The sequence below is a fragment of the Augochlora pura genome, chromosome 10, assembly GCF_028453695.1.
Source record: "Augochlora pura isolate Apur16 chromosome 10, APUR_v2.2.1, whole genome shotgun sequence".
NCBI lineage: Eukaryota > Metazoa > Arthropoda > Insecta > Hymenoptera > Halictidae > Augochlora > Augochlora pura.
In genome coordinates this window covers 4,441,356-4,456,646 of record NC_135781.1, presented here as the reverse complement: position 1 = coordinate 4,456,646, position 15,291 = coordinate 4,441,356, and the positions used below count along the sequence as shown (strand labels likewise).

Sequence of the window (15,291 nt, the reverse complement as noted above, 5' to 3'; positions counted from 1 at the left end):
GCCGTAACCATTAGCTCATGACTAATGGAAGTATTCGAAACGCGTCCATTTAGATGCCTATCTAAATTTATGGACACCTTTTATAAAGGAATGGACACTCGGTAAGGGTGGTAGTGGCCATTTTATACCCCGTCTGTGACGTTGACATTGTGTGACTCGACTTCTGCGGCATAAAAAGATCCTTTAATTTATTTATTTTTATGAATTTATTTGTGTTTATTTATATTCATAAATTTTGTTTAATTAAATTGTGCAATTTACTAGAATTAGAAATTCTAAGAGACCGCCCTCTTTCTTTCAATCATTTTAATTAGTAATTATATATACTTGCATTATAAATATAGAAAATTTCCAGTCTATTAATATTAAATTTACAAAGTATTTTTATAAACTTCTACACCTTTTTATAATCCATTGAAAATAATACTGAATAAATCTCTTAACTCCACCAGACATTACAAGAAAAATGGCGACAGTTCTAAATAAGCTCAGACCAATCGCGTTAAATGCTCGACAAATGTAGCATTCATAGATCTTATCTAAAATCCTAAATGTTAAAAATCGATCACTTTATCGCAAGAAATAAGTTAATCAAGATACTAAGACAAAAGGTACAAGACCATCGCGGATTCGCCCGGCAGAATCGACTCTTATTGCGATCACTTGAAGCGACAGCTCAATTTGTTCCATCAAGTTCACGACGATCGCGAACTGTGAAATTAGCCGGTCACTTTGCATGCTAGGCAGGTTTCGTTGATTCCGTGAATTAACATAACCAGTTTACTGAAAGACCGTGTGCGCGACCGAAGAAAACGAGAAAAACATGGCTGCGAGCGGGCACGGCATTGTATCACCGATCGTTACATTGATGCTTAACGCGACGATCAGCGCCGAGGTCGCTTATGACAACTTGATAGCGAAAACGGTATGCCGGTCGCAGTCAATCCTCAGCCCCCGCTATGTTCAGTAAAATTGTATTATTTATGGGCATAGAGTATCTTCGCAGGACGTTTATTTATACCCTGGGGAATTTTGCATTTATTTGGCTAATATTTCGTTGGCTATATCGGCCAAGTCACTGCATTTTTCGATATTGTTATTTATTGGAAAAAATTGCAATGACTTATTGGCCAATTTTCAAACATTGAATAAAAAGATAACTTTAATTTTTTAGTAAATAATTTTTTTATTGATAACATTTGATTCGAAATGGCTCGCGTCTTTTCGAGATGTTAGAGAGACTAGTTTGTTAAGCAATGTCTATGATATTTTAAAAAAATTGCAATATTCCAATATCATTGCTAAGATAAAATAACAGTAAAAAAGCTCTTCAAAACTAAATATAAATAAACGTCTGTATAACAAATATAATAACCAAATTCAACGACAGTTCTATGTTATACCATAGTTGACAAAATAACACATAAAAATAGACGTAAAAAATCAGCAGTGCCTTGACTTTCAAAGGAAATACATTGCAATTATTACAATATATTTTGCCGATTGAAAGAATAACAATAAAAATTCCTTAATCGATACAACCAAAATTTCACCAACCCTTTACGATTTCTTATTCTACTATCTGTCCTCAGATGAAGATCTTTCGCACCTGTACCACGTTCGACAAAGGCGGCGCACTCCTTCTGGCCGGTGATTACGACGATTTTTTACGTAGACCGGAATTGGGTGATCAACCGATCGCTCTGATCGCGGAATCGGAGTTCTCTGCGTTCGATCTGTTCACCCTGAGCAGGTACTCGTTCGCCCTGTTCAAACAGTACTCGTTCCTGCATCTGCTCTGGAAGCTGAACCAGTTCCTCGTGGTCACCGCCACGCGGCCAGCGCTGCGACTGCTCCTGCAAAGGATAAAGGACTCGACCTGGTCCAATTCGAACGGATACCATATTCTGATAGACAGGAGGACGGAGTCCCGAGGCTGCGCGAACGCTTACCGATTCCTCTCGGCCGCCTGGGAATACGATCTTATATCCACCATCTTCTTGTGCATCGATCCTGAAGATGGATTGAGCATTTACACTTACAATCCTTATTCCAGCGTGGCTCCCGATGGATGGGAAGAGGCCGGACGGTTTAGCGGGCGAGGGGGACACCCTTGGATACTGTTCAAGAAGAAATACCGCGGCAGTAATCGATTTTTGAATTCTTTGATTTAGGTTTTCGATTTTTATGTATCCTTTAATTTTAGATTTCTGTTGGTCAGTTTATTGTATTTTTTATGCTTTCTAAATTATTTAAAATACAAGGGTACATTGTGATAACAGTGGCAAAAGGCTTAAATAAATATAGTCTTATTATTTTTATAAGGCAGCACATTTTAATTGGTTTTAGGATTTGGTAGGTTAAGCAATCAAGATTTCGATTATTTTTTGGAGACCATTATATTGCTCTATGTTTCTGAAATTTTTATATAAGGTAGATTGAACATTTAGTTACACGCAGAAAAATTGACTATCTCCTTCTTTTATTTTTAACAATTTTAAAAATACATAATATCTGAACATTAACCCTAGCACTCTTAAAGGAGGATCAAGAGTCTAGAGAATATTGAACATTTATTTTTATTCTAACAATATTCCTTTATGAACCTATCATATTTTATTTTCCATTAATAACTACCTAAATGTATCATATAATAGTATTACATAAATAAATATAGCTCAAACGGAGAAAATAATATTCGCAGCACTTTTTCCAGCATTTTCTCAAACACAAAGCTTTCAATTCATTAAGAGTCTTAAGGTTAATAGGCGTTAATTAATGCGATAGACGAAGTGTTGATCAGCCTTGGTTCCAGGTCGGAAGATGTGCGAAGGTCTGTGGTTCGACAAAACGGCGGACCTAAACGGGTACGAGGTCAGGCTGAACGCGATCGAGTTTAAGCCCCACCTAATCATAGATCCCGATAAAACAGGCCTGGACAGATTCGCTGGCGACAACAGCGAGATAGTGAAGATAGTGTTCGACAAGTTAAACGCGACCTTGAACGTGGACCTGCATAATGGCACCGCTTATGAACTCGGCGGTGTCGGGTCTCACGGGAACATGGTGGGAATGCTTGCCGACGTTGCCAACGGCGTCGTTGACATGGGCATGAACGTGAGAAGCTTGCACGCGATGTGGAAAATCGGGTATGGTGTTTTTCTAGGCTTCTGAATAATAATACAAAATAATAGGAAATAATAAAAAATATTTTCTGATTAAAATCACGCATGTTCCATTTTTATATTTTATATTTTATGTGCGTGGTCTTGTGAACATTGAATAAGTAATAAAATTGATATCTTATCAATCTTATAAATAAATATGTAATTACAAATATTAAAGAATTAAGATACAAATATTAAATGCACAAGTTTGAAAACCAATTAATAGATAATATAAGAACTTAAATGAATTTTTAAAGCCCAGTCAAAAAATTTTTAATACTGTTACACAATTGTAAAAATCATACTAATTAATAGAAAAGTACCCAATAGCAACTAATTCCTTTTTTTACAAGATTTTACCCTCCAAAATGGCACCATATAAAACCCTAACTTGCATTAAGAATCTATTAAAAACGAAAATTAAAATATTGTACAAATGAAGCATTAAGAATGAAAATAAAATAATGAAATAATATAGAAATTAGCAAAAAGTAATAATCTAATCAAGGCGAATGGAAATTACTGAAGTAATTAATTATATTTAGGCACACCTACCCCCATGGACAAGACGGTCTCTGCGTGATGACGCAGCGATCGGGCGAAATTTCCGAGTACGTCAAGATCCTGTCGTTCATGTCACCGGAAGTGATATCAGCAAACCTCGCCGTCTTTCTAATCGCGTTATTGGCACTCGCTAAATACGACGGCGTTCAATCGGCCAGTCTGAACATAATTCGTTTGGTGACTTGCGTGTCCATACGTCGAATGCCGCAGTGCTTCGCTTACAGGATCTTCTTCAGCAAAGTCTTCCTGCTGATTCTTATCATTAACGCCCTGCTGCAGAGTCATTGGGCCTCGTTGCTGACCGTGCCTGTCTCCCGGCCTAATATCAGAACCGCGGAGGACCTCAAGGTCGGAGAAATCTACGAACGATCTCTGAATCATGTATAGTTAATGATCTAGAAAGAACGCGAATTTAGAAATTATTTTCTGAAAAATTAAGAACGCGATTTTTAGGAATTATTTTCTGAAAAATTAAGAACGCGATTTTTAGGAATTATTTTCTGAAAAATTAGTGGAAATATTTATGTAATATCCAGACGTTTAAATTACTAGCTAAATTACCGACAATCGATTTTGGCTAACAGTTTAAGCGTTTTGTCACTGTATCAATTGATAATAACAGTGACTTGTTAGAAATAGAGCAATTTTAAAATTTTTAAAGAGCTGCGAGAATTACAGTGATAAATTTATATTCGAAAGAAATATTAGATTTTATTAGAATTTATTATTATCAATTTTGGAATATTATTTTCACTTTTATTTTATTTGCCGAGGTTAGACATGACCAACCAATTGTTTCTCCAGAAACATAATTTAGAATTCTAAAACCTTATTCCTGATTTCATGCAGGCGTCTAACTATAGGATCTACGGATCGAAATTTTTCACCGAGTACATATACGATCCAGAACTACGATCTCGTTTCCACGGTGTCGACTATTACCAGGATTGCAAGGAGCATGTGCTGCGATCAAGGAAGACCGCTTGCATAGACGACTGCCTTCACCTGTACGAGGGGATCATCGAGGAGAATTTGCACCGATCTAAGAAGATACAGCAAAGCGTGCAGGTACCGTCGGATATTAATGCTAATAATCAAACTATATAGGATGTTCCAAAAGTCATTCTTAAAGGGGAAAGAAGATGTTCCTGAGATCATTTGAAGCAACTTTTTCCTTGGTGAAAATGCAATCCGTGGCTTCGTTAACGAGTTACTAACGAAAAACACTCGTCCAATGAGACGCGAGCTCGACTCCGCCTAGTTCCGTTAGTGGCTCGGTCGCTTCGCGTTAGCCAAGCTTGCTTCTCATTGGCCACTGTTTTTCATTAATAACTCGTAAACAATACGACGGATTGCATTTCCGCTAAGGAAAAAGTTGCTGCAAATGATCTCAAGAACCCCTCATTTCCCATAAATAAAAGAAATTATTCTTATAGATATCGCCAAAGCTTAGATTTAAAAAATTGATGAAGGTATATATGTCATATGAGTCACGAGATTCAATTTCACACGCGTAGAATGAATTTTGTTATATAAAATGGAAATGCTAAGAGCAAGGAAAATTATTTTAGGATTTGCAGTTGAAGTGACTTCGAGCGCAAAGGTTTAATATACGACGCTATTTGTAGGTGTACGCTACCAGGGAGAATTGGCCGTTGTTTAACCGCGTGTCGGATCTGATACGGGGTACCGTCGAGGCAGGTCTGGTCAAGATGTGGAGGAAGACGAACCTGAGGAAATTATTCCTCAAGTGGAAACGGAAGCGGTTGAACGATAAGAGACAGTTCAGAACGCTGAAGCTGAAGCACATCACGTTCAGCTTCTGCATACTCGCGATCGGGCACTCCGTTGCCGCTGCAGTTTTCGTTGCCGAGATCGCTGTCGGGCGATATCGGAGCTGCAGACAGCCGGGGTAACTAGATACGCATAAGACTCTTACCAGATATTCGCAGCGCCTGCAGAAATGCAGTTCATTTGTAGATAAAGAGCAGGATTAATTTGAATAACAGCTGAATTTAATTAGTTTTAGTAATGAGGAAAATTATATACTGTATTCAATTTTAAATACTATAAAATTATATATTATATTAAATTTGAGATTATTATAAAATTGTATATTATATTGTATTTTAAATATTATAAAATCATCTATTACATCAAATTTTGAATACTATAAAATTATATATTACATTAAACTTTAAATATTATAATATTATATATTACAACAAATTACATATGTTACATAAACTATTAAACAATGTATTAACTATTTACCCTGCAGACATAATTTCCAAAAAGAGAATTTAAAAAAATACTAAAATTCACTAAAAATTATTGTTTCACAATAGTTTATAAAATCGATAGAAAATAGCTCACTGGCAGTGTTAACAATGCTAGCGATCACGTGTCGGAAACCCTGTGGGATTCGGAAGTCTATAATCAGTCCAAAAGAAATGTCCGTGGTCAGCAGAAAATTGTAGAAAATTGCAGGATAGATACTGCCATATGCAAATACAAATAAACCCTACTCTACGTTAGCCAAAACGAAGCTCTGTCAGTCTTCTTCGAAAAGTGAAAACGGAAACGTCGCGAAACTCTGTAACCATGAACAGTAAGAACACATTCCTAACTTTCATAATCTGTGCTCGTCTTCTCTTAATTGAATCGATGTTACGAGTCGAGCTGGACCAATTCGAAGAACTGACAGAACAATTGGTAAAGTCCACTGAATTGTCCCAAAACAGTTAATAATTACGAAAATGAGCGTATCTTTTATTCATAGACGTCAGTGTTAGGCAACTGTAAAACGTCGAAACAAAATGCTATCGGTGTCTTAACGAGTCCACAGACAGTCATCAAATGGACCAAGCTGTCTCTGGAATCAGTTTCGTTGATGATCATCGACGACGTAGAAAAAGCTAGACAATCTCCAAGGGGGAGTTTACATCACTATTTAAACACGTTTTTGATCACTGTGCCATCCTCGAGCCGTTTAAGAAAATACGTCCAAACGTTAAGAAATTCGAGTTTGTGGAATCCTACCGCGCTTTATATAATCATCGACGATAAGGAAAACAAAGGCAGCTGCCGAAACGCTCACCAATTTCTTAGGATTATGTGGGAGGAAGATCTGCTATCGTCGACGTTTGTTTGTATCAATGGCGAGAGCAATAATTATGATATGTATACGTTAAACCCTTTCACTTCGTGGTCGCCGAGACCGTGGCAACGAGTTGACGAAAATGATAGAAGTCATCATGGGGGTCATTGGACTCTTCTGTCACAGACTTTCAAGCTTGGTTAGTAATAATCTAGTAAATATTTTAAATCTATTAAACTTTATTAGAAGGGTTCCTGAGGTCATTTGGAGTAACTTTTTCCTTAGCGAAAATCTAATCCGCGGCTTTGTTTATAAGTTATTAAAGAAAAACGATGACCAATGAGAGGCGAGCTCGGCTCCGCCTAGTTTCGCTAGTTGGCTCGACTGCCTCGCGCCAGCCGTTCTCGCTTCTCATTCGTCAATGTTTTTCGTTAATAACTCGTAAACGAAGCTGCAGATTGCATTTTTACTGAGGAAAAAGTTGCTTAAAATAACCTCAGCAATCCTTTATTTCCAGGAAGTACCATAATTTTAGTACTCGTGGTAGGGTTAATATTAAAATTAATATAGCAATACGATAATAGTATAGTAATGTAATAATAGTATAATAACATAATAATAGTGTACCAATGTAATAATATCATAATAATATAATAACGATATACCAACACAAAAATGGTACAGAAAAATAATTAAACAATTACGATTAAACATAAAATTACGCATCTCACCATTTCCAGGCCGAACCACCTGCGATCACTTGAACTTCCAAAAAACATTAAACCTGGGTGGTCACCCGATAAAAGCCATAGCGCTGGAGAGTCCCCCGAGCATGTACATCTACCCCTCGCAGAAGGGACTCGCCAAACTCGACGGCCTGGACGGCACGATCGCGAAAATACTTTGGACGAAACTGAACGCGACGGTGCATATAACTGTGATCGCGAACAGCTCCCGCTACGATCAGTACCGGGGTCTACTATCAAAGCGGGGCTACGATATACTCTTGAACAACCAGTACATCTTCAACAAGCCTAACGCGATCACCACCTACCCCCACCTGAACTCGGGGATAAGCGTGTTGACGAGACACCCGGAGAACGAGACAGCCTACCAGAAGATCCTCAAGTTCATGAACCCCGTGCTCATACTAGCAGTATTATCAGTATGCCTGATCACTGTGATCCTCCTCAGAGTCTTCTTGGGCCAAGGAATAGTAGAAGCGGGTCTCGAAGTGCTGCGAATGATGCTGTCATTCTCCATGTTGAAATTCCCCAGGCGAAGTGCTTACAGGATGTACCTGCTCACAATTTTAATACTGTTCATGCTGACCTCCTCGACCTTTCAAAGCAACCTGTCCTCTCTGCTGACCTCTCCCAGCCCGATGCTAACTGTGGACGATACTGATACCTTGATAGAGTCAGGATTCGTCATCTATGCGTACCAGGGCTACAAGAACGCGCTCTTCGACGACATCCTTTTCTCCAGGGTGAAAACTGTGGACCACAAGGACTGCAGCGATCTGGTGATCACCATGAAGAACGCTGCCTGTGCTGCCGATAGATCGAAGCTGCTTAGGTTAGCTTTTAAGAAGAATCTTCATCTCTCGCAACATAGGATACAAACCTTGTTCACCGCTTACGTCGTTCGACCCGATTGGCCGTTTAATAATAGAATCAGTTCGATGCTGTTGCACCTGTCGGAGAATGGATTGATCGATCTATGGTGGAGGAACAACGTGGCCAATTATGTGAGGAAGTGGATGACGAAGGTGGACAATGGGAAGAAGAGTTACGAGGTGTTGAAATTGCAGGATCTCGCGTTTGTGTTTTATGTTTGGTTGTTGGGGCTTGGGGGTGCTCTGATAGTGTTCTTTGTTGAGATGGGGGTGATGAGTTTGATGGGGAGGGGTGACGGTGGGTATAATAGGTCGGACATGTTGGCATGATCGATTTAGAGGAGGTGATTGTTTGTGTAGACTTGATAATTAATTTTTGAGGCTAGGATAGGATAATAGTAAATTTATTAATAATGTTCATGTAATTGACTATAAACATTGTACATGTGCGAGATCCAAGATGCATTTTTGCAAAGGAAAAGTATTTGTCAAGGTGATGTCAAGGGACGTAGGAATTCGACGAAAATGTATTTCTTATCTTAATAATTTTAATAAACCAATGATTATTATTTTTATTATGCTTGAGAGTGAGTACAGTGCGAGGTGGTGATAATTTATTTGGACAACAGTTTTTCTCGCACTTTTGATAAAAATTACTATATTATATGCAACACGTTAAAATAACGTATTCTCGCAATTAATTTAAATAAGTTGTATCACGAATAAAAATCCGCAGTCCGGTGACGCCGAGCGATGGGTGGATCGATGGAATGACAGCAACAACGGGTAGTTGAGTAATATTTTTTTTATTTCACTTGGAGCTACTTTATGTACAGTAGAGAATCTCTGTCGTTTTTATTTAAAAATACACGATTTACATAAAAGAATAGCAGCCGTGTTATGCGTGAACGGGACTCGCGGGGGTTGATTGAAGACTGTCTTGTAATTGGTCAATATTTTATTTATTCCTTCACTTTAGTTTAAACAATTTGTTCATTCGAAGGATCTCGATGAATCCCCGTAAACTGAATATGTTATAGTAAATACGTTTCTTTTTACAATTTATACCATATACACAATAATAGTAATAATAATAATAATAATAATAATGATAATAATAATATAATTAATAATAATAATTATTATATAACTAATAATAATAATAATAATAATAGTAATAAAATTAATAAGAATAATAATAAGAATATAATGATAATGACGATGATGGTGACAATTATTAAGAATAATAATAATCATAATCATAATAATAATCATAATAATAATAATCAGATTAATAATAATGCAAGCCTAAGGCGCAAAACAAACAAAAAACGTAGGGTATACGACATAGTGAAACCGCCTCCATTGTGTTTTTTTTTTTCAGCCGACGGTATTTACCTATTTTTTTTCCTCTATGCAATTTACAAACCGTTTTGTCAGCTGCGCATAAACCTCTCTCTCTCTCTCTCTCTCTCTCTTTCTCTCGGTTGCACCACGATTCTCTTCCCCCCCTTTATCTCTCTCTCTCTTTTCCCCTCCTCACGTTTCACTACCATCGATTGAGTCGTTTCTCACTCTCGATCTTAAGCTGAGATTACTATAAAATACATAAAAAAAGCACAAGGCAGAGACCATGCGGAGGCGACCGTGGGGAACATAGACGCCGCCATGTTGGAAACACGAAAGAAGTGTCGGAGGTGTCAGAGATCGCGAAATAAACTCGCGAACGGAAATTCCTAAAATTCGATGGGAACCGTGATCGACAGCCTTGATAAATCACCGAACGGAAGCCAGGCAAATTTCTGTCAGTGTTGCGTCGAACTTAGCATGATTCGAGCCGAACTATAGCTTCTATTCTAGAGGCTGTAGAGCATCTAACGGTCCACTCGAATCCAGGGGTTGTCACACACGCGCGTGGGAGGACCGGTGAAAGGGATGAGATCGCATTGCCCGGGGGGCTCTTGACAAAGACGGAGCCCCGACTGGGGACAGCTTAATCAACCCTTCGTCGAGCCTCCTCGCTATTTTGATCTAGGGAATACCGTTAACTGGCTGCACAGGATCATAGAACGCGATGCACTGGGTGCAGCCTCCTGTCTCGGGTATTCGTCGACTCCCTGATTCGAGAGAGCCGTTCAGTTGAATCGTTCGAGGATTCAGGTTGTTGGACAGGTTGTCTCTTAGTCACTCGATCGAATCGAGCGTTCGATCTGACGGGTCTAAGACCGCCATCTTGGTTCCGAGACGCCCAACACGGATGAATCTGAGACAATGATTTAAATCCGCTATCGAGCGGACAATTTAGCAATTAGGAAATTAAAGCAACGCCGACAATTTTTATTATGCATTAAATTCTGCGCTTCACTAATGGTAGTCGCTAAGCTTAACACCTAATCTAATTGAATTTTCATTTCTCCTCGAACAGCTTAGAATTTCAGACTATAAAGATAAAATAAATATATAGATAAATATAAAGTTGAATATAAAGATCAATATAAAGATAAATATAAATATATATAGATAAACTATAAATATAAAGATCCTCGGGATCTTAAAACGTTTGGGGAATGAAAATGGTTTTCTTTGGGTGTCCACCTTTCAGTTACGCGGGTAGATTGCCTGATTTCGGTAAAACACAATTGTTATCGACGATTGAGCATTCCGGTGTCAATTGTAAGGGTCGTGAATGCTCACCATCGATTCTCTACGCAGAAAACCACGAGGTCGCAATGCCCGCGATGTTTTCCCTAGCAACAACGCGACAACCTGATCTATCCGTTTCAATTTCTCTCTTCCACCTCCCTTCTCGATCGTTTCCAAGGGGTGGGCGGGGGGTGGTCGTTCGACCGAGCACCAGCCGCCTCCAGGGTCTCACGCCGAGCGATCCGCGCCAATAAATACAATAATTAATAATTAACATTAATAATTAAAATAAATAAAAAGCAGGTAAGTAATTAAATCTTTCGTTTAAGCGAGTTTGGTCTCTCCTTGGTGCGGTTGCCATTCTATGCGTCTCTTTATTGCTCTTTGCCTCGATTCAGTAGGTTCTTTCTGACATTCTCTCTCTCTCTCTCTCTCTCTCTCTCTCTATTTTGCACGCTCACGCCGGCTGATTCTCACTGAATTATCCTTTCTTTTAATACAACGTTTAGAAAAATTGTCGCTCGCCGGATTGGTGGGAATCAAGTTACTCGTTGTAACAGTGAAATTAAATCGATTACAGCCAATAAGAATATTACAATGTTGTTCCGAAGACTTTCAGTACAAAATACGTAAAGACTAGACTGCGAATTTTTACTTCGATCTGAATTTCATTATTATATATATATTAACTCGAATGGTCGAGTGGTAGACAGAAGTATCACGAATCTAAATTTTGACTAGCATACTTGCTTCCACTGTGTGAATTTTCAAAATGATTGCAGAAAATATTGTGATACGCCCGTAAATTGCGTTCCATTTGCCACTCCACGATTTAACACTAAAACTACCCCCTAGAATTAATAGAATTAATGGGAGTAATTCGTAAAAATTAATAGAAATCATTAGAATCCACCAAAATAATTAATTAGAATTTATGGAATAAAATTTCTAGAATCGATGGAACTAATTCAGTAGAATCAGTAGAATTAATTTCTTACAATTAATAGAATAAATTTATATGAACCAATAGAATAAATTTATATGAACCAATAGAATAAATTTATATGAATCAATAGAATAAATCTATTCGAATCAATAGAAATAATTTATTAGAATTAATAGGATTAATTCATTAGAATAAATAGAATTAAGTCATTAGAATTAATAGAGCCAATTAATAGAATCAATAGAATTATTTAATTAGAATCAATAGAATTAATTAATAGAATCAATAGAATTATTTAATTAGAATCAATAGAATCGTTTAATTAGAATCAATAGAATTAATCAATTTGTTCGTATCCTCGAGTTAGGAGACCATTTTAATAATTCCTTACAACATAGTTTGCAGCAAATATTCCGACGTTTTTCAAATAAAAAAAAATACACGTTTCGTACACGGTAATTTTAGTGTGAAACGTGGCGATTAATCACCTCCTCAAAGCTTCTCGAACCACTCGACCAATTAAGAATTGAACAATTATTATCTCGTGGAAACAGGGGAAGAGTTTCATTAAAATTCCGGTGGGACCAACCGAGAAAATCCGCAGTCTAATTGCAACCCTTCTAGCTCGGCCACCGATCGGCTTCCATAATAAATTGGCTTTCCACCAAGCCGGCAGCGTGGTCGCTCACTACGTGGAACAGGACGCGAGCGTATTAAACACAGTCACTCTCTCTCTCTCTCTCGCTCTCTCTCTCTCTGAATTCTCTCCCACTCCGTCGCATCCACCGTTTCAATCCTGCGGATCCGCTAGCCTGCCTGTTTGCTCTGTTTCGTTTGCTCGTCTGTCTGGCCGTCTCTTTTGAGATGATCTCTGTGGCGAGGCGTGGCCGGGATCGGCGCGCAATTTCGCGACGCCGCCGGGAAATCGGGCGAACGAAGAACGGGACCCTGACGAGTGAAGGGTAGGGGCCAATTTTAGAATAACGGAGCCCGACCGTCTCCAATCCGAGCCGCTTGTTTCGGACCGGTCCGGTAACGGGCATCGCGTTTCGTTCACTTCCGCGCGGAAGCTACCCTTCGAATCGTGCACAGGGTCCACCCCTTCTCGCCGATCGCGCCACGCGCTAATCAAATTGATCGTCGCGTCGCTGATTGCTCGGTCGGTGCACAAGCGATCGCAAGTTTAGAAATCGAAGTACAGTTCGTGCTCCCGTCTAACGACGGGAGAACAACTCCGTTCTTCGAATTCTCCGTAAGCGGGCAAATCAAATTCGATGCTGTTAAGATTCTTGTATCAAGGGGTGCCTCGATTCACCTGTTGCGAACACTGATCTTCAGACGCCATTGGACAGTGTCGTTCGAATCAACCTTCACCGTGTACAATTTGTCCGCGGATAACAATTTGCCGAGAATCTTAACGCGTCTTCCGTTACAATTCCTCTGCTTTTAAACTTGTCCGATGTGCACTCCTGCTTGAAAGCCGAAGCAACTTCGTGCGTCGTTTTGACACCTGTTACGAAGTTGCATGAACGCTTTATCCACCGGCAGTTCTCTAATGAAAGAGACGCTTTTTCAGAAAAACAAGAGATATATTTTTTTATATTCAATTTACATTCGATATATTTCTATCCGGATCACTATAACGTAACAAGCTCTTCGAAAAGTGTTTTAGTAGAAACTCGTCGAGTTTTTCTTGTACTTCGATCGATCATTAGAAAGACTCCCGATGGATGAAGCGTCGATAATAGGGTGCCTAAATCGGTAGACCTGCGCGCTAATGGCGGAAAATCGCAATCGTCGTTGCACCGACCGGATGAACTGCCACCTCGAGGGAGAGTCCTCCGACCCGTCGCTGTGTAGAAACCGTTGAAGGTGACAATTTCGAGGTAATTTGGGCAAGATTGCGACGCGTTCCTAGCAACGGGGGAAATAATAGAGAGTTGGCACTTTGGGAGGGCGCGGAGGGCTCTCCCGCGGCTATGGCGAACACGCGACGGACCCGAAATCTGTGTGGCACGAAGTGCGACCGTATACGAGAGTATAGTAAAATAATTATTATACATACAATACTGTGGGATCAGCAAACCCCCCCAGAATACAGCTGCTAGCCTGCGGACTTTATGCGCGTTCATTTCGATAAAGATCGGCAGCCTAGCGACAACGTACGGAAATTAGGAACGCCGGAGGGTTCCGTGGCTGATGTCACGGTGACGCGCGATCGATCAGCTTGCCAATCTATCGAGGCCTCGCGGTCCCCTCTCTTCCTAAGATCCTACATTCGGAGGTGCGCGCGCGCGCCCGCGCGTGTTCGCGGACAAGGACGAAACCGAAGTGGTGCTAACTAGTGTCGCCACGTTCGGGGATCGGAAGGACACTTCGTTTAGACATGTGGAGTCATACGTCGGGTGGACTGGACAAAAAAAATGATCTACCGTATGCGACAGAGGAAAAGAAGACGATTTCGAAAAGAACTGTACTGGTTCGGAATAAAAGGAATTCGTTCGAGCTGATCGCGAGGACGTTGGTACAGCCAGGGTCCGAAGAAGCTTTTTCAGCCTTCAATTTAGCAGGCCGAGAACCCCTATGTCCCGAAGTAGTTGACACTGACATGTGGTCATTGACAACGGTATTAAATCCTTGCACGAACATAGAACTCCTAGAGAGATTATGCTGGAAGATTTTAGCGCAGAGGAGTCGGGCCACGGTGCTCGGTGTCCTTTGACGACCCTGTATGGCCACGAAGAGGTGGGAAGCACGCAGTTCCATGATCTCGAGAGTTAATCAGAAGACTCGACAGAGATTTTAATTGTCCTAACAAATTCGGGATAACAGATAATGGTCTATCTCCTGGTTCTATTTCTGTAATCCTCGGTGACCCGTCAAAGGAGTGCCGATCATTATGGACGACGACGGTGGACCGAACAGCGATCGTTGCGAAATTAGGGGGCCAACGAAAGAGAAAACTGTTGGAGGGTGCAGCGCGGATGGTGGTCCCCGAAAGGCTACGACGACGACGCGCGACAGAGACAGAGACAACGCTGTGACATCCGCTTGTGACAAATGTCACGACAGTTTTGGCCGAGCATGGGACCAGGACGCCCAGAGCACGATAGCGGACGTTAGGAGTGCGCGAGGGTGCCGTGGCTGATGTTCGCAGTGGTCGCGGATCAGCTACGAGTCTCGAGGACGCGGTGATTCGAGCCCCGTGTGCGCGGTCCCCTCGTTTTTCTCTACGATCCTGCAATACTATTAG

General features: G+C 40.1%; 2 protein-coding genes across 2 annotated transcripts; both read left to right on the top strand.

Moving 5' to 3' along the window:
- Window positions 1–823: 823 nt before the first annotated feature.
- LOC144476559 (uncharacterized) lies at window positions 824–5,738 on the top strand. The gene is made up of 6 exons (XM_078193656.1): window positions 824–925; window positions 1,593–2,145; window positions 2,816–3,149; window positions 3,713–4,079; window positions 4,581–4,799; window positions 5,360–5,738. The coding sequence occupies exons 1-6, from the start codon at window positions 824–826 to the stop codon at window positions 5,645–5,647; spliced, it is 1,863 nt and encodes a 620-aa protein (XP_078049782.1). The 3' UTR covers window positions 5,648–5,738.
- Window positions 5,739–6,335: 597 nt separating this feature from the next.
- On the top strand, window positions 6,336–8,779 carry LOC144476558 (uncharacterized). Its single transcript, XM_078193655.1, has 3 exons — window positions 6,336–6,446; window positions 6,514–7,030; window positions 7,572–8,779. Exons 1-3 carry the CDS (start codon window positions 6,336–6,338, stop codon window positions 8,777–8,779), a joined length of 1,836 nt encoding a protein of 611 aa, XP_078049781.1.
- Window positions 8,780–15,291: the final 6,512 nt, after the last annotated feature.